Below are 20359 nucleotides of genomic sequence, written 5' to 3'. Positions count from 1 at the left end.
ATAGTGGTAAAATCACATTTTTACACACCAGGGTTAGTGTTAACTAAACATCAAGGTTATAGTTAACTAAACTTAAAACTTAAAATATAAAAAAATAAAAAAATTGATAGTTGAAATCTTCAGTGGCTTATCGGTTTTGTTGATAAACATACACCAATTGAATTCATTAAATACATTAATAATAATCAGAATATTTAAAAAAAAAACAAAAATAGAAATCAGCTTTTAAACCGATTTCAATCATCCAAGTTTTAAAAATATTTTTAAACTTTAAATACAGTAACTCAGCCTCTTGGCCTTTAACTTTAGTCTGTTTTGCGTAGCTTTGTGTGTTTTTATGTGCATGCGTTTCACAGCTTTTAGGAAGTGTAAATTGCCTGTTTCGTTCTCTTTGAAGCTCTTTCCTTGGGCCATTTCAAATCTCGCCTGCTTCTCCAAACATTATTTTAAAGCAGAAGAAACTCTTTAATAGAGCAAACCCTTTAAATACTTCTATTCTGAAACCGGCCAATAATCATAGTGCAGCTCATGAATATTCAGTAGTGCTGGGAGACGGCGCACTCCCATGGGGCAGCGGAGCGAGAGGAGCACACATTCCACCCATTGCTCGTGTCCTGAAGGCGTTTTCAGTTAACGCTGAGAGTGTTTGTTAAAATCCCATCCCGCCGAACCCCTCCGCCGCCTGAACTTTCCCCAGCGTTTATCAATTTAATACTTTAATTAAACGTGGAATTATACATATGTTTCTTGCACAAGGTTTCCACAGCTGTTAGCGCTGAATAATCTTTCAGTGTCGAACGCTTTCTTCTGGGCTTTTCTCACTATAGAGCAATGGATAAGCGGACTCTTGTTGTCTTAAAGAGCTGTAGGTGTGTTCTTACCTGTTTAACATGCATTAGTTTTGCTTTGCAGTTGAACTTTAGCTTTATACTTTTACATGAATTAAAGCATCACATTCAAGCTAATTATTTCCACAGAGAGAGAGGGGTTTATGCTTGTTAAAGAAGTACTGTGTTACTTTGAGGACCGAATTGTCTTGAGAAGTGTGCTAAATTTGGAGGCATCCTCAAACGTATGAATGATTCATAAAGTGAATATTTTTTGTTTTTAAGTTTTCGTTTAGGGTTTGAGCAGTTAGTAGTTATATTTAGTTTTACATAAAAACAATAGAAGTCTATGATATGTCCTCATTTAATCTCTGGGTAAATACATATGTGTGTGTGTGTGTGTGTGTGTGTGTGTGTGGAGACAGCTCCTGCTGCGCTGTGATAGATGATTCTTCCTACATATAACCTCATTACACACACAAACACACCCTGAACTATACTCTCCCTCTCTCTCTCTCTCTCTCTCTCTCTCTCTCTCTCTCTCTCTCTCTCTCTCTCTCTTCATATCATCCAATCACTATGCTTTATAATCTGGACATTTAGCTCAGCTGACTGTGGTGATTCTCCCAGCATATATATATATATATATATATATATATATATATATATATATTAGGGGTGTAACGGTACAAACATCACGGTACGGACATCACGGTTCGGTGCATGCAATCAGACGATGAATACAGTCAGTCACTGGCGATCCACACTCCAATCCAGAAGGGGGCGCGCACGGTAATACAATGCCGCCACAACAGGAAAAAGAGCCGAAGAAGAACAGCACATACGTGAATGACTTGAGCGCTTGAAAACAAAGTCCACTAGATGCGCACTTGTTAAATGTGTCTTTCTGCACTCATGGACAAAGGAGAATACTTTGAAAGGCTTTGTAATGGAGCGAAACACAGAAATGTTTAAATATAGTTTAAGTGGAGCAAATTGTAACACTCCTAATGCACAAGTTTTATTTTTCATTATTCTATTTATTTTGTTCTTTTATAACACAAAAGTAGCTGATTGTGACCAAATGCCAAAAAAAAGAAGAAAAAAAAAGACCTATGCAAGAGTGCATTCTGTTTAATGCTTAGTGCTTAATACACTAAAGGAGGCTGTACTGTACCAACTAGGGGACTAAATGCCACTAGATGGAACAAACTGTGATTTGCACCACTGTCTGTTCAGAATAAAAGAAAAGAAACCTAGCTTTGTGGATTTGTTTCCTTTGTCTGGTAACACTTTAGTTTAGGGTCCAATTCTCACTATTTACTAGTTGCTTATTAGCATGCATATTACTAGAATATTGGCTGTTTATTAGTACTTATAAAGCAGATATTAATGCCTTATTCTGCATGACCAAATTCTACATCCCTTAATCATACCCAATTCCTAAACTTAACAACTACCTTAACTATTATTAAAGAGTTAGTTCACCCACTTAATTTTAGCATTTACTCTCCCTTTTGAGTGCCATGGGCAAAGCATGCTGGGAAATAGAAATCCCCAGTTTCAGTTAAACTTAAGTTAGTCTAAATTAAAAGAAATGTGTTCATACAACTCAAAACAATAAAACAGTTCAGTTTACTTGAAATATGTCAGTTCTGTGTACTCAAAAGAAAAAGAAAGTTCTAAATTTGTTCAATTTAAGTTTGTCCTACTCAAACCAGTTAAGTATTTTGAGCGTTCAGATTTACAGTGAGTCGGAGAGCTCTTGCATTTCATCAAAATGTTTTAATTTGTGTTCTGAAGATGAACGAAGGTCTTACAGGTTTGGAACAGCATGAGGGTGAGTAATTAATGACAAAATCTTTCATTTTTGGCTGAACTAACCCTTTAAGCAGTAATTAGGAGTTTAATTAGGCAAAAATCATATTTAATAGTTAGTTAATACTGAGAATTGGACTCTAAACTAAAGTGTATATATATATATATATATATATATACAGTGGGTACGTAAAGTATTCAGACCCCCTTAAATTTTTCACTCTTTGTTATATTGCAGCCATTTGCTAAAATCATTTAAGTTCACATGGTCCTAAGTATTCAGACCCTTTGCTCAGTATTTACTAGAAGCACCCTTTTGATCTAATACAGCCATGAGTCTTTTTGGGAAAGATGCAACAATTTTTTCACACCTGGATTTGGGGATCCTCTGCCATTCCTCCTTGCAGATCCTCTCCAGTTCTGTCAGGTTGGATGGTAAACGTTGGTGGACAGCCATTTTTAGATCTCTCCAGAGATGCTCAATTGGGTTTAAGTCAGGGCTCTGGCTGGGCCATTCAAGAACAGTCACGGAGTTGTTGTGAAGCCACTCCTTCGTTATTTTAGCTGTGTGCTTAGGGTCATTGTCTTGTTGGAAGGTAAACCTTCGGCCCAGTCTGAGGTCCTGAGCACTCTGTAGAAGGTTTTCGTCCAGGATATCCCTGTACTTGGCCGCATTCATCTTTCCCTCGATTGCAACCAGTCGTCCTGTCCCTGCAGCTGAAAAACACCCCCACAGCATGATGCTGCCACCACCATGCTTCACTGTTGGGACTGTATTGGACAGGTGATGAGCAGTGCCTGGTTTTCTCCACACATACCGCTTAGAATTAAGGCCAAAAAGTTCTATCTTGGTCTCATCAGACCAGAGAATCTTATTTCTCACCATCTTAGCAAACTCCATGCGGGCTTTCATGTGTCTTGCACTGAGAAGACGCTTCCGTCGGGCCACTCTGCCATAAAGCCCCGACTGGTGGAGGGCTGCAGTGATGGTTGACTTTCTACAACTTTCTCCCGTCTCCCGACTGCATCTCTGGAGCTCAGCCACAGTGATCTTTGGGTTCTTCTTTACCTCTCTCACCAAGGCTCTTCTCCCCCGATAGCTCAGTTTGGCCGGATGGCCAGCTCTAGGAAGGGTTCTGGTCGTCCCAAACGTCTTCCATTTAAGGATTATGGAGGCCACTGTGCTCTTAGGAACCTTAAGTGCAGCAGAATTTTTTTTGTAACCTTGGCCAGATCTGTGCCTTGCCACAATTCTGTCTCTGAGCTCTTCAGGCAGTTCCTTTGACCTCATGATTCTCATTTGCTCTGACATGCACTGTGAGCTGTAAGGTCTTATATAGACAGGTGTGTGGCTTTCCTAATCAAGTCCAATCAGTATAATCAAACACAGCTGGACTCAAATGAAGGTGTAGAACCATCTCAAGGATGATCAGAAGAAATGGACAGCACCTGAGTTAAATATATGAGTGTCACAGCAAAGGGTCTGAATACTTAGGACCATGTGATATTTCAGTTTTTCTTTTTTAATAAATCTGCAAAAATGTCAACAATTCTGTGTTTTTTTGTCAATATGTGGTGCTGTGTGTACATTAATGAGGGAAAAAAATGAACTTAAATGATTTTAGCAAATGGCTGCAATATAACAAAGAGTGAAAAATTTAAGGGGGTCTGAATACTTTCCGTACCCACTGTATATATATATATATGAACTTTTTTCTCTTTTCTCCTCTGAATCTGTTCTAGAAGAGCATTGTACCCCTAAACCTACCCATCACAGAAAACATTCTGTATTTTTACATTTTTAATAAAACATTGTTTAGCATGTTTTTAAAGCTATTTTAAATATGAGGACTCATGAAATGTCCGCATATTTCATGTTTACGTCGTAATACCAGTGTAATACCCATGTTATTATACAAATTTATGTCCTCATAAATCACAGAAACAAGCACACACACACACACACACAAACAGTGAGACACGTCTGCCCTCTCCATATGGACATGTCTGACCTCGACGTCACACATGGCCGACTGCAGTATGACCCGTTTCTGAAGGAGATGCTTCTGCTCGACTCTTGACTGTTCAGCTTGAGTTAGGTGATGTAGGAGGGGCTTCAAAATTTGAGGGAGTGGCCTGAGGTGGGAAGGAGTGGCTTAAGATCATTTGACAGACTTGTATTTAAAGGCTGAGAGAGCAGTGGTATTTGAAGTGTGTGCAGAGATTTTAGACAATTTTTTTATTATTGTGCAGGGTGAGTTTAGGCAACACTATGTCTTTTTTTACATATTTTTTTTAATGTATTTCTGTGTTATTTTAGTGTTATTTTTTTGCTATTATATTGCTTTTTTTATATTTTCAGGTTTCATATTTAGAGTTTTAGGGTATTTTTAGGTTTAATTTGCAATTTTCACACTTGTTTCAATTGCCTAGTCCGAACCAGAGTTCATTTGCTCTCAACCCCCCCTACCCCCGATGTGTTTGCATCATCAAATCAGCAACTGTTTACCCTTGTTGCTTGGTAACAACGATGCAGGAGAAGGCGGCAAAATGCATAGTGTTGCTCGCCTTACTTTTGTATTTTGTTTTTTGAACCTTTGGTTTTGTTTTCAGCAAATAACGCCACTTGTGTCTGTCTGCCGCAAATGTACTGCAAATGTTCTAAAGAACACGGGAGTCCGTTTGCGCTCAAGGCAAGCAGAAATGAGAGATACACTCTCTCTGCTTGCAGTGTGTCAGTCACGCTTGTCAGGAAAGTGAGTGAGAACACAAAAACACACAGTTTTATCGAATCATACGTCATCAATAGCGGTTCACTTCCATGATTAAGTACGATTGCATTCATATCAGTAGCAAACCGTACCGGAGTTCACATGAACCATACCCCAGACCACCCTTTTTATGTGAACTCAAGTACGGTTCATGGGTGTACACCCGAGTTCAGAAAACAGCGTTCACATTATCCAAACAAATCGATTTCTGACGTAAATTGAATCTGGGTGTGCACCAAAAGTGCTAGTGTGAAAGCACCCTAACATTCACACTCACAGTTGCACATGCTTGAACTGACGAATTGAGACTCATCACCTTAAAATGACTGAAATCTATTTCTGAAGCCAGTAACACACACACACACACACACACACACACACACACACACACACACACTCATAACAGTATTTTGGTTGCTGTGTTGTGTAATTCAGTGTCTCTAGGTGCATTTGCTTCAGTAGGGTCGTACATTATTAACACTCTGTGTTTGAGTTGACCTCACATTGTGAATGTTAGCAATGCCTTTATTCCCTCGTAACAGAAGCCCAAACTAATTACACATTGAATATTTTTTTTCTTTAGAAAAACATACACTGATGAATCATTCACAATAAGGCCAATAACATGCGTTACAGAAGTATATAGAGTTAATTTTGATTTCATGCTGACTGAAAACACTGCTCTCTCTCTCTCTCTCTCTCTCTCCCTAGTGTGCCTTTGAATGAGTTGATTGACACTTGATGCCAAAGTGTGCAGATGGCACAGATGGTATTTGGTAGGCAGGTGCCCTAATGTAGAGGGCATTGACGGGACGTGTGTGTTTTAGGCTCTGTCAAGGTTAGATATTTACATTCTCTCTATGGAAACAAGATCACAGCATGTTAATTAAGCAGATTATGAGCGTGTGTGTGTGTGTGTGTTTAGAAAACAAAGGTCTCATTCATCTAAATGTTTTTAGTTTTTCTGGTGACATTCAGAATTCAGCTGTGAGCTGATTGGCCATTAGGCAGCACAGACTCGCCCTGATTGGATAATCACAGGTATGAATGCTGAATCCAGATCATCTAATTTAGCCTCATTCAACCTTCAGCGCTAATTACAGTATTTAAAATAAAGGCAGAACAAGGAAGCATTCGTTTTAAGATGACTCCGGTGATGTGATTATGGAAGTGAGATTTACCTGAATCATTCAGACTGTTGCAAAGAGAACCAAATTTTCCATCAGTCAGAGGCACAGGTTGCTTTTGAGCCAATCAGTTGAGCCGTAAATGCTGTGTGACTAATGACTCTGCAGCCAGAGGAAAATGATGATCGCTGAATTTGAAATGGCATACTACTCTTACAATTTCTGCCATAAAAAGATATTAAGGTAATACATAAATAGTAAGAGTCATATGATAATATGCCATTCCAAATTCAGCTGATGTGCGTGCACAAAATTGGATTAAAAATATAAAATTTTCTTGTTTACTTCCAAGATGATGCAACAAGCAAAGTGATTGAAACATTAATTGTGGAAAATGCTTAATATTAGTATGCAGTAAGCAGTGTATGTTGGCAGCATTTGCAGTAAGATAGTATTTCTTTCTGAACGAAGCCCTTGTGTTGTACAGTTATTGATCGAAGCAGCAGATGAGACGCCCACATTCACATGGATCTGTGGCACACGAAGGGTTAAAGGTCGATTTGTGAGGTGTATGAAAGAGTTTGAGGTCACATCTGGATAGATGAGATCTACTGTTGCTGTGATACTTAAGTTCAAATGTCAAACTTGATGGAGAGCAAATGCAACTGCAGTTTACACAGAGAGAATCAATGCAGGCTGAGTTTAGATGACTTTAAACGCCTGCATCGGGTTAAAGCAATAGTTCAGCCAAACAGGAAAATCTGTCAATGTTTTTTTCACCCTGTATGAGTTTGTTTCTGGCATGGAACAGAAAAGGAAGGCCTATATGATCACGCTGTTTTTATTCATGCAATGTTATTAGATTGTCAAAAATCCATCATGATTGTTTCTTGAAGAAATGAAGGAAAGAACTATAATATTATAGGATTAGTTCACTTCAGAATTAAAATTTCATGATAATTTACTCGCCCCCTATGTCATCCAAGATGTTTATGTCTTTCTTTCTTCAGTCAAAAAGAAATTAAGGTTTTTGAGGAAAACATTCCAAGATTTTTCTCCATAGTGTGCTTCAACGGTTACCAACGGTTTAACAGGTTGAAGGTCCAAATGTCAGTTTCAGTGCAGCTTCAAAGGGCTCTACATGATCCCAGACGAGGAATAAGGGTCTTATCTCGCGAAACGATCAGTCATTTTCTAAAAAAATCAATTATGGTCAATGCGTGGCACATCGCAGAGCAGTGCAAAATGAGCATTTGTGGTTAAAAAGTATATCATTTTTTTTTTTTTTTTTGATTGTTTCGCTAGATAAGACCCTTATTCCTCATCTGGGATTGTGTAGAGCCCTTTGAAGCTGCATTGAAACTGCAATTTGGACCTTCAACCCGTTGAACCTCACTGAAGTCCACTATATGGAGAAAAATCCTGGAATGTTTTCCTCAAAAACCTTCATTTCTTTTCAACTGAAGAAAGAAAGACAAACATCTTGGATGACATGGGAATGAGTAAATTATCAGGAAATTTTAATTCTGAAGTGAACTAATCCTTTTAAAGTATAATAGGAAAATACTACAGGAAAGGTACTTACAGTTTAGAGTGCATAAGCACACACACATCCGAGCAGGCAGCTGTAAGACGATATATATGGAGCCAATGTTGCACTTTTATAGGATTAATTTACTGGCTATCAAATCATGGCTGTTTATGAGCATATTTCTCTCTCTCTCTTTTAATTCAGCCCATAAAAATGATAAAACTTGTGGCCCTGAGGGGCGGCGGGTTTCCATAGCGATGTCACGAGAGACATATGATGGAGGAGGACTCACCCATCGAATAAACCAGCGTGGACGGGTTTTATTTTTCAGTGAAATGAATTCTTCATCACTCACTCAGTCCTGTAATAAAGCACACCAGACGGAGATGAATGTGGACAGTCGGTCGTAGATGAGAAAAGTGGAATGAAATGGCATGCTATTAGTTCTATTTCTACAATATGTAGTATGTTTATTTTGCACAGTATGCTAATTTTATGTTTGCATGAAATACCATAACCTACTATTGATTGCATTTGACAAAATATGCAGTATGCCACATGGTGCACATCGTGTTGAGATACTTTATCCAACAATGCAATGGCAAGTCACTTTTAATTCTACAGTTCTTTATACAATACAGAATGTTTCAAAGCAGCTTCACAGTAATAAACAGGATAATAAATTCAAACACAAATTGACAAATTCAGCTCAATTCAGTTCTGTGTTGATTCAGTTCAGTTCAATAACTGTGTAAAGTTAATCAATTATGGTCAAGTCGAGCAATGTAATATTAAGAATACCATTCACAAATTTGCAAATATGGCGTTCTTCACTCATTTGATCTGTATGCCAAAATTTAGACTATTTTTACACAAATTTGGATTAAAATCCAGACTAATGGTGGGCTAGAAATGTAAAATAATGGTATTTGAGGATGATTAGCTGCCACCTACTGAATTAAACATGCAGCATAGTGAACTGCTATTTGAAACGGATATCATTATTGCAATGCATAGTTGCACATGCTATGTTTAATAAACAGAGCTCAGTATATACTGTGCGGTATTTCATTTCAAACATGGCCGAAGTGTGTACATCGTGCGCTGTTAGTCGATTAGAATTGACTGCTTGGTTAAACAGGAGCTGAATTTGTTCATTCAGGCCTGGAATTGAAAAGTGTGAAGAGGTAAATATCCCCCATCCTCCCTCTCACTCGCTCTCATCTCACATTTATCAGTCGGGATCTATCACACTTTCTTATTTTCATTCGCTCTTCGACACACACATTCGTACCCTGCAGGGAGGGTGTTTGGGGTTCGTCTCTGAATATGAATGGCCTGTTTTCCGTTGTAATAGAAAAACGACTCAACAAAATGGAAGAATACACTGTAGACTAGTAACAAGAGAAATGCATCGCTATGCTGAACATGTGTAACTGTACATTTACTCACCTTGTATGTTCGCTCACCTCACTACATCAATACACTTTTTTATGCTATTTTGTACAATTTATTCTGTTTACATGCAATGCCTTGTAAATACAAAACGCAGTAACTACGGCAACACTGTGACTGAGAGAATCGACTTCAGAAATTTCCGACCACATTTTGATATATATATATATATATATATATTTGTTTATAATATAAATTATATATAAATTTACTAGGGCTGTCAACATTAACGCGTCAACGCATGCGATTAATTCAAAATCCTTAACGCGTTAAAATAATTTGACGAAAAAATTACCGAAGCATGTGAAATTGCGTCATAATGTAATTTCACGCAGTTAAATGATCTTAATGTCTATGCTGATTATATCAGAGATGGCAGAGAGAATTATTCATTCCAGTGTCTGTTTCACTTTAAAACACAAACTCTCTGTCATATTCTGTTATTGTATCTGAAGAGCGCGAGCCCTCCCGCATTGCGCTGTTCCTGTCTGAGTGGAACGTCGAAACATCGCACTGCTGTATGGCCAGATGATATGCAAACTATGTTTCTCGGCTGGATAAAGCAAACCAGCTTCTTGCTATGAAAGTTTTGATGGATGAGGATTGCAATCAAAGTAAAGACGATTGTGGTGACGGACAGAAGCACGCGTGAGTCTATTATATTGATACGCAAATGTATGAGCGCTCTCGACGCACTGTTCGCACATTGTATTTACATTCACATTTCAGTACATTCACGTTTTTTTCACTCATTCAGGATAATGTTTGGATTTGTTCTGTGTATGTTGCTGTGTACTTTAGTATACTATATGCAGGTCAAGGCGGTTGGTTTAGTTTTTTTTTGGCATCTCCTGTTCAGTATCGCAACTTTACTTGTCTAAAATGTAAACAAGCTCTTTGCTGTTGCACATACTATACAGTGTGAATTCTGAAACGTTTTTTTGCTGTGATTTTTTTGGGTGCTTTGGTGTACATAAATGTATGAATTATATGAAATCATATCATTTGGTGTCCTTTTTTGGAAAGACATCTAAATTTAAATTGAAAAAAGATAAAAAAAAAAAAACAGTTTTGTGAAAATCACACTTCAATCTGATGGTTTACTTTGCTGGATATAGGCAATGATGCATAAATGCTTGTAAAAAATGTATTCACATTATAGTAATGAGAATGACTCTTTTCATTATAGTAATGAAAATTTAGGGATGCATATATATATATATATATATATATATATACACACACACACACACACACACACACACACACACACACATGGTCCCTTCGTTGGTCCCTTAGTTTTCTTTATGCAAATATATTTTATTATTTCTTTTATTTTGAACGAGGTCAAATTCGATCAGGATGTGTTTCTGTGAGGTTCACCCGGGTGTGCCTCATACATCCTGAAAAGTGAAGCTGCGGGCTCTTTGATCGCCCCCTGCTGGCTGGATGCAGTACAAGTCATAAACCCCGCACTCTCCATGCAAACGAACGGGACTTGAGTCAAAATAAAAAAATAAATTACACTTCCAATAAAATTTTCCGAAAGATGGTTTTGGTCATTTAAGGTAGTTGTTATCACGCTAATATATGTTCAATTGTTCGTTTTTGTGATAAGTTTGATTTTAGCTAGCAATTTGATGCTATAGAAAGGGGGCGTGTTGTTATGATTGACAGTTGTGATTAACAGCTTCTCTGAGAACTGTCGGAGCTTCAAGGGGAGATTGAAGATATATAACTAACTATTAATTTTCGTTTTCTGTGTTATTTCACACAGACAAAATGAGTTGTTCAGCAGTAAACTGTACTAACCGACCTACAGGATCTGATGGATCACTGAGCTTTTTTTGGTAACATTAAATGTGGGCTTTATAAGCTAATTAATAGCTTTTAAGATAAGATAACACTCCTAACGTTAGCCATGACGGGAAAAACCAGGTGATCGTTATCTGGCAGTTAGCCTACAAATTATTTTTATGGGTATAAAATAAAAATTAGCAGGACAAAACTGATAGCCTACTCTAAACAATTATAGAGCACTGTCTATAGCAATCGATCTCCTGTAAGCTTGATTTAAAATGGCAGGAACATTTCTGACATTTTAGAGTTGTTTCTATTGGCATATTAATGAGTTTATCTACTGAATTTGCTGTTTCAAAAATATTATTGCTTTAGAAACACAATATTATTTTACAGGTAGAATTTTAAATTGTGTATAATTTATATATTTAAAATACATCAATTGAGATATGTTGTTTTGACCTAGTTATCACTAGTAATTTATTTGAAAACGAACAATGTACATTAATAAACTTTCAAAAAAATGTAAATTCTTCTTTGCCAGATGTTATTAAACCAAATGAAAAAGGAAGGAGGAAAAGAAAAATATAATAAACAATAGATAATAAAACAAATATCTGATCTTGATGATGCAGACGTCTGGGTGGAAGTTTGATACTGCGACTCCGCCACCGGGCTCCACTGACGATTCCTTCTGCGCATGCCCAGGCTCCAAACTGACGTTTTTGCGTAACATGTCAACACCCATCGTCGAATGTTTTACGTTCAGTTCATTACAATTGAAGGAAGCGGCTTCGCATCGTCCATCTTTTTTTACAGTCTATGGGTTCACCTCATTAAACCTCCTGCTAACTGCACACACACACTCAGTTATGAAAAAAATAAAATACGAAAGCAAAATGTTCTTCAGACAGAATCCCATCACTGTAGGCTGTGAAAGACATCACGCAATCTGTGTGTGTGTGCACTGGTAAAGCGTGTCCTCACTTCCCCTCCGACACGCTCCCAGCGCCTCATCTCTTGTTTCCTTCAATCTCTCTCGCCCTCACCGACTGAATCCCATATGCAGGAAAATATCAAATCATTCCATCCGTCACAGGGTTGAGAGAGGCCTGAACTCCATCAATAAGGCATGTACATCTCTAAACACACAAACACACACACACTCCCTCACTAAATACTGACAGCAGAAGACAGAAAGAAAATGAGAGGAAGACGGACTAAAAGAAAAGTAGGTGTTACAGATTAAACAGAAGTGAGTACGAATTAGGGCTGCACGATATATCGCGATGTGCGCATCAGCGATAGTCTCATCTCAGGATGTGCGATGTCTAGTATAGGGATCGTTAATCCGTACGGACCAGACGCTACAGTTCAAAATGCGCGTGATTCTCAGATTAATTGCAAAGTTTGACCATTATACAATGAAAGTTTATCATTTGCACGTGTTTTAGGTCCTGTCAGTTCAGTGCATTCAAGCGATTTTAAACCGTTTGAGCGCAAGATGGTGCGAAAGACAGCTCAATTCAGAACGTGCGGCTGTTTTCTGTGCGCACACAGAGCCATGCAGATGCACGTGAATACCAAATGCCATTCTCTTCTGCGTTTATTTGTGCCTGAACGGACACATACACGCAAAAAGTTGCGTATTTTATCTATGCTTGCAATTTGTTCTTTATTTTTTATGTGATATTTTACAAAATCACCAGTTATTCTAGAATGATTAATTCTTTCCATATAGAGCTATTCAAGTCATCTGGTGATTTTTTTTTCTCATATGGCAATATATATCGCAGAAAAACTAAATATCGCAATGTGAGTTTTTTCCAATATCGTGCAGCCCTAGTAAGAATGAAGTGTGTGTATTTGCACAGCAGCAGAATGTCTGGATTGTTCTTTTCCATGCAGAGAAAGTGACTCCAAGAAGCACCATGAAAGTAGTTTATATGACTTACTGTGTGTGCTATATTCAAGTCTTCTGGAGTCATGATGCTTTCTGTGAGAAACAGACTAAACTTTAAATCATTATTCACTGTAAATCTTTCCCTTATCTGCAGCTCTCACATCTCATTTGCATATTCAAATATGTGACCACAAAACCAGTCGCACGGGTATATTTGTAGCAATAGCTAACAATACATTGTATGGGTCAAAATTACTGATTTTTCTTTAATGCCAAAAATCATTAGGCTATTAAGTAAAGATTATGTTCCATGAAGATATTTTGTAAATTTCCTACTGTAAATGTATCAAAAATGTATTTTTGTGAGTGGATATGCATTGCTAAGGTCTTTATTTGAACAACTTTAAAGACTTTTTTTTAATTGTTAATTGTTTGTTATAATTTAATTGTTATATCATCGTTTCATATGCGCATCATTGTAACATCTTTTGTGAAGAAAGAAAGTCACATGGGTTTAACACAACATGATGAAGAGGAAATGATTACTGAGGTTTCATTTGGGTTAATTATCCTTTTAAACGTGAGGTATTTATTCCGTTAGCAGGAGTGATAAGAGCTGTAAATCGACTCTGTGTGTGTGTGTGCTGTATTGAAAGCCAGTTGGCATGGCCGTGCTCCAGATGAACAGCAGGTTGGCATCAAACTTCCCCGATGAACACACACACAGACATGTGAAGGTCAGAGGGAGTGATGGAGTGTTTGACCTCCGCTAAACCCATTAAGCCCACCTGTGTGATTCAGTCTCACACACACACACATACAGCCACACACACACAAGCAGCAGCGCTATATATGTTGACGTTCTGTATGTGATAGTTGAAATTGAATTTGCTCAGTAATAGATGGCTGAGGAAACGTGTGTGTTTAATGTTTCCTGACAGAGATGAATGTCTTATGAGTTCTCGTAATGATCTCCGCACACGCGCAATTCCTCCTCATCCTCCTACTTCCTGCTGCAGGAACTACATTACCTGTGCGAAAGAGGAAAAGATGGCAGAGCGCGAGACAGTGTTTCTCCTCTTCCTCCATTTGTCAGGAAGTGTTTACACAGAGCTATTGCTCAAAGTCAGTGCAGTGAGTGTGTGTGTGTGTGAGAGAGATGATAAAACATTTGCCAGGAGGCTGCTGCATTGTTTTTCCTGTGTGTTTGCCAGAGTAAAGCTCTACTCTCCTCCATCAGATTCTCTCGCTTCCTTTCATGCCATCTGACTGAATCTCCTCTGTTTTTCTTTCCTGGAGAGGAAAAACCGAAACAAAAGAACATGAATATAAAAGATGAGAGCGTGTGTGTGTTTGGGAGAGACATAAACATAGATCAGATGAGCTGAAAGCTGGTTTTAAACCCAGAACAATTTAGTTTATCATATTAAATGAAGTCGTTCTCTGTCTTTCAGGGCTGGACAGCACTAAAGACCCCTGTGTGAAGGTTCACTGCCCTCCTCACAAAGTGTGCGTGAGCCACGACTTCCAGACGGCCATCTGCACCAATCACAAACCAGCACAGCACAGGTAAGACACGCAGTCAGGTGTGGGTGCTGAGATGAAGAAAAGTAGAATGGCACAGCTTGTTTAATCAACTACAAATTTTGACTAGTTTGAAGGTTATTTCGATTATTTAGAGATTGGCAACAGTTATATATGCCTTACCGAGTGGTTGCCAGGTAGTTACTAAGGTGTTTTGGGTGGTTGCTAGGGCAAGAGTTTTAAATTTTTTAGATACTATGGATCCCCAAATATGATCATCCTCTTGGGAGGGACCCCATCCTAAAATTCTTAATGCAGCCACATATTTTCAAGACCTCATTTATACAGTGAAAAACCCCTGTTATATGGCACTCCTGAACAGTTGTTTGGTGCAGTTGATGCATCTTTTACCAGCACAAACTAGTCAAACCCTGAACCCCTGGAAGCTCAAAGTGTTTCTGATTGGCTAGTTTTCTGGGCCTCTACTAATTCTTGACCAATTATTCCATAACCATGATTAAAAATAATTTCCAAGCACTAAATAATTGAGCATGTGTTCTTGTGTTTAATCGGCCTCTGAGGTATTTACACTCGGGAAGCTGCTCCGCTTCCCCAGGGTCACATTAACATTCCATTGGTGTCTATTGTGAGTTGTCGTCGTAGTGACAGCGGAATGTTGAGGGAATATCATTTCGGGCTCTTGACTCCGCCCACTTTATGTTTTGACAAACAAATATTAAATGTGTAATGGCCATTTGAGCAGGTCCAGGAGTTTACGAAGCTAAATTAAAACTACATGTGATGCCTGATTTGTAGTATTATGCCTAACATGAGTTGTAACCTTTCTGATTGGCTAGTTTTCTGGGCCTCTAATAATTCTTGACCAATTATTCCATAACCATGATTACAAATAATTTCCAAGCACTAAATAATTGAGCATGTGTTCTTGTGTTTAATCGGCCTCTGAGGTATTTACACTCGGGAAGCTGCTCCGCTTCTCCAGGGTCACATTAACATTCCATTGGTGTCTGTTGTGAGTCGTCGTCGTAGTGACAGTGGAACATTGAGGGAATATCATTCTGGGCTCTTGACTCCGCCCTCTTTATGTTTGGACAAACAAATATTAATTGTGTAATGGCCATTTGAGCAGGTCCAAGAGTTTACGAAGCTAAATTACTAATGCCCTCTTACATATGCAAACATAAAGCGCATGCTGTCACAGCAAATATCAAATATCTCCCAGAGAAATAACAACATGCTGATCCGATTAGAAAGCCAATCGCACTGCTAGTGGGTGTTGATGCTTTCCTTAGGATTTATCTGCATCGGTCAATCTATCATTAATGACCAGCATATGAGGTGTAGCTGCTGCTTCTGATCATTAATTTACACCTTAAAACACTGCAGTACATAATGCATGAAGAGCACTGCTAGATTATGCACAACAAAATAACACATGTTAATAAATTATAAGTAAATCCACATGGAATCTGCACACTTTTTTCACTGTTTCTACACTAATCGTTGGGGAAAATCTGTCAATTGGATCTACATACAGTCAAACCAAAATTTATTCAGACACCTTGAACATTTCATTCATTAATACAGTTTATTCACTATAGTTTTAAAAAATGGTAATAAAATATGACAAGATCTCAGAGTTAAACTGTGTCAGAAAAAAATTATCTTAATTGTCAGATAACACTTAAGCAAAACATGGTCAGGTCAAAGTGTCTGAATAATTTTTGGTTCCAAATTTTTATAAATTTTACTAATAGTCCACTGTATGAAGAATTTGTGGGTATAACATGTGACAGTTTACTTTATTTTGCTATCCTCACTTACATAAATGCACTATAGTGTCCTGCACCCCCTAATAAAAGTATATCAAAAATATAAAAAATGTCTGAATAAAAAAGTGGAGCTGATATTTAAAGCATTATCAAATTTACAGAAAAATAAACAAACACTGCAGTTTCCATACAGGCCTCGGCTCTGTTCTTGCTATCTACTGTCTACATAGGCAGCATCCTAACCAGAGTTATTAACTAAAGCTAAAACCATTTAGGGAACACAGGCTTTAAACAGAACACAAACAGAACTACATGTGACGCCTGATTGTGCGTAACATGAGTTTTAACCATTAGTGATGATATTTCAAGGTTTTAATTGAAGTGTAATAATGAAGAAGACTCATGCTGGTTGTATGAATATACTGTATTTCCACAGTAAGACTGATTTGAGAACAGATCCAACACAGCAGTGTAATTTCCTCTTGCAAATATACTTCAATATAACTCAATGAAGTGTAAATTACAGAGTCATAATGTAATGCACAATAATGTGCTGTAATATACTCCATTACACTGTATCTCACTGCATTATCCAGCAGTTCAGCACGTAGACTTTAAAAGCGCTGGCTCAAGACGAACACTTCATAGTGACCAGAGACAGATTCTCCTCATGCTCAATCAATAATGTTTGTGAATTTGGCAGACGGGTTCAGAAAGCCTGGGAGCGAGTTCAGCTTATTACACGGCTCTCTGGAGTACACAACTGTGATTGGTCACCCGCAGCATTCGGCTGGCCAATATTTTTGTATAATGATGCTAAACTGTAGCTGCTAAATTGACCATTGTCCCCTTCAAATGATTTCCTAAATAGCTGTGCTAGTTTTAAATCGTATCAATCCACACTTTCTTTCTCCTCACGTAATAAAATAATTTCAACTCAAATCAATATTTCATGTTTGCTTATTTGGTTGGTAAGCAGTCGTGTGATAAGTGGGGAAATGTACAGTCAACTGGTCATTAGCAGAACATAAACCCCTTCAAGGTGATTTGAGACAATTCTGCTTATCCTTTATATATAATGAATAAAATAGAAAAATAGAAAAAAAAAGATTTAAATCTTTTATTCAGCAAGAATGCATTAAATTGATCAAAAGTGACAGTAAAGACATTTATAATGTTACAAAAGATTTCTATTTCAAATAAATTCTGTTCTTAGGAACGTTCTATTCATCAAAGAATCCTGACATATCTTGTTTTCCACAAAAATATTTAAGCAGCACAACTGAAAAATCAAATCAGATCTGATTTGAATCAGATCAAATCAGCCTGATTTCTAAAGGATCATTTGACACTGAAGACTGGAGTAATGATGCTAAAAATTCAGCTTTTCATCACAGGAATAAATTACATTTTAAAATATATTACAATAGAAAACTGTTATTTTAAATTGTAATAATATTTCACAATATTACTGTATTTTTGATTAAATAAATGCAGCCTTGGTGAGCAGAAGAGACTTCTTTTAAAATCAAAATGGTAGTGTAAAAGCGAACCACAAACAAACAAATCTCTGATATTGTCACTCATCTGTTAAAGTGCTTCTGTCAGCTGTGAGAAACAGACAGTGATCATGTTTGTTTATCACCTTCAGATGATCAGACTTCACGCTTTCTATGAGATATTGACATTTTGAGTGTGAACAGGAGTGACATTATAGATGTCTTTTGTCATGTGATATGTGTGTGATATCTGATCTGCCAGTGCTGTGTAAGATTTGATCTCCTCATAAAATCCGATTCCCCTTGGATTCGAGCGCTAGCTGTTTATAATGTCTGTCAAATCTTGATTGGGCTGTTGGCACAAGACGGCAGGTAATGAGAGCTATCTTAGCACGCTAATCAGAGCTTGATGCTTACTTTTTCCCAAGATGCACATGTGCACCTAATTTGAAATATTTAGTAGCACAATACAAAATCTTTATAAAATCTAAAGGGAAACAAGAACCAATTTAATAGAGGGATACAATGAGACATTTTAAAATGATTTAATTTATTAGAATACAAAAAGTACACTTTTTAAAAATATTTCTTTAGCTATATTTCTATTTTAAATGTTTTTAAATATTTCTTTTTCAATCTGTATTTAATAATTATGTAATTATTTATAGGCTTACTTTAAACTGTATGAACTGTGTATGTGTGTAATCAAATTTATTAGATTGTGTAAACATAATCTGTTTATTACAGTTATAAACTGTAGATAAGTGTTTAATTTGACCATGTATGAAATACTGCATATAATTTAAAACATTTAATTGATGGATTTTCATGGCATACATAAATCATACAGTCATACTGTATGAATCCAAATCAGGTACTAAATAACAAATGTTTCTACCGGAAACTTTTCTGAGGATTGAATCTGTGTTCTGGTATCAAAGTAAACAAATATATGCTTTTATTTGTGACACTTCCCACTCATTCTCTCGCTATTCCTTTCTTTAGTGTTAAACCCAGGAAAGGAAATGTTCCCCATAAGCGTTGGATGGGAGCGTTGGATATGAATCATGGGAAATGTAGGCCATGTCCTGTAGTTCACTCCAACTCGGTGTGCGGCTCGGATGGACACACATACTCCTCAAAGGTGAGATATTCATCATGTGAATGGTGATTTAATGAGGTTAAATTGAGCTGAATGAAAAAAGATGACTCTCCAATAAGAATAACTTGTGCAATGTTAATTGTAACTCATTTCCATGTTTGATGAAATGTAAAGTGTGTGTTGAGGTTCTAAGGCCGGATTTACCAAAATCTTCTTTAGAGAGAAGTTAAGAAATTTCTTAAGTTAAATCCTAAGAAATTTGTAAGAATGTTCCTAAGGGAATTCTTAAGAAGTAACAATATCTAACAATATTTAAACAATATCTTATTTTACTTCCGTTACATGCCAACTTTAAGAAACATTTTTGGGAATACAAAATCTTCTTAGATATATTTAAAGTTGGCATGAAACAGAAGTTGTGATAGTCTTTTCTTCCCTACTGTGACGTGCATTCGAGTGGATTCTACAGCAAAAAAAGCGATACATCTATCATACAGAGCTGTTGTGTGTCACGTGACAAGCATGATGTGTCACCAAGGAAATAATAAGGTGATACGCTCTAAAAAACACGCTGGGGGCTCAGCTAGAATATTTTAATCTTGCGTGCGAAAGGGTTAAGAATGTTTTGTGAATCCAGGCTCAGGTGAGGTACGAGTGCAATCTGATCACAGGAATTTAACCTGAACACTATCAGACTCAGGATCATTGTGTCCCAATGAGGAAAGAGTCACCTTTAAATTCCAATATCAGCGCACAGCTCTCTCTCTCCTGGTGTAAATGATGCAGTGTTTGGTGATGGATGGTTAGGTGGATGAACTGTGTCCGCTGTTGATATTGGATTCTTGAGTCCTGCGCAATCTCCCCTTCGGCTCAAGAACAGAGAGAAAAACCTGAGCCTCCAGCCCAACCTGTGCCTCCCGTCTGTGACCTCACTGATTTAACCCCGCCCACTCCATTTCCTTCCCTTCAGCCAGAATCAAATCAGATGTGAGAGATGGAGAGAGAGAGAGAGAGAGAGAGAGAGAGAGAGAGAGAGAGAGAGAGAGAGAGAGAGTCTGAACAGATAGAGGACAGGATATTTGGACTGTTCTCATTGGGCTACTTCTGATATTTTCATTTGTAGAATCAGTAACTCTATATAGATGAAGATTATTATAAATGAAAACATTTATAGACAGAATATTTTGAGACAAAAAAAAAAACAGTAAT

The 20359-nt window shown here is 37.4% G+C and overlaps 1 protein-coding gene across 1 annotated transcript in view; it reads left to right on the top strand.

The window, feature by feature from the left end:
- Positions 1 to 20359, top strand: part of spock1 (SPARC (osteonectin), cwcv and kazal like domains proteoglycan 1) — a 192364-nt gene that overhangs the window by 136595 nt on the left and 35410 nt on the right. Inside the window, exons 5-6 of the mRNA XM_051860120.1 lie at positions 14687 to 14801; positions 19054 to 19192. Coding sequence (XP_051716080.1) covers positions 14687 to 14801; positions 19054 to 19192 — 254 coding nt within the window. The remainder of the gene's footprint in view (positions 1 to 14686; positions 14802 to 19053; positions 19193 to 20359) is intronic.

This window comes from Ctenopharyngodon idella, chromosome 14 (genome assembly GCF_019924925.1).
Source record: "Ctenopharyngodon idella isolate HZGC_01 chromosome 14, HZGC01, whole genome shotgun sequence".
Lineage (NCBI taxonomy): Eukaryota > Metazoa > Chordata > Actinopteri > Cypriniformes > Xenocyprididae > Ctenopharyngodon > Ctenopharyngodon idella.
The sequence above is the reverse complement of the archived record's forward strand: the minus strand, read 5'-3'. Positions and strand labels throughout refer to the sequence as shown.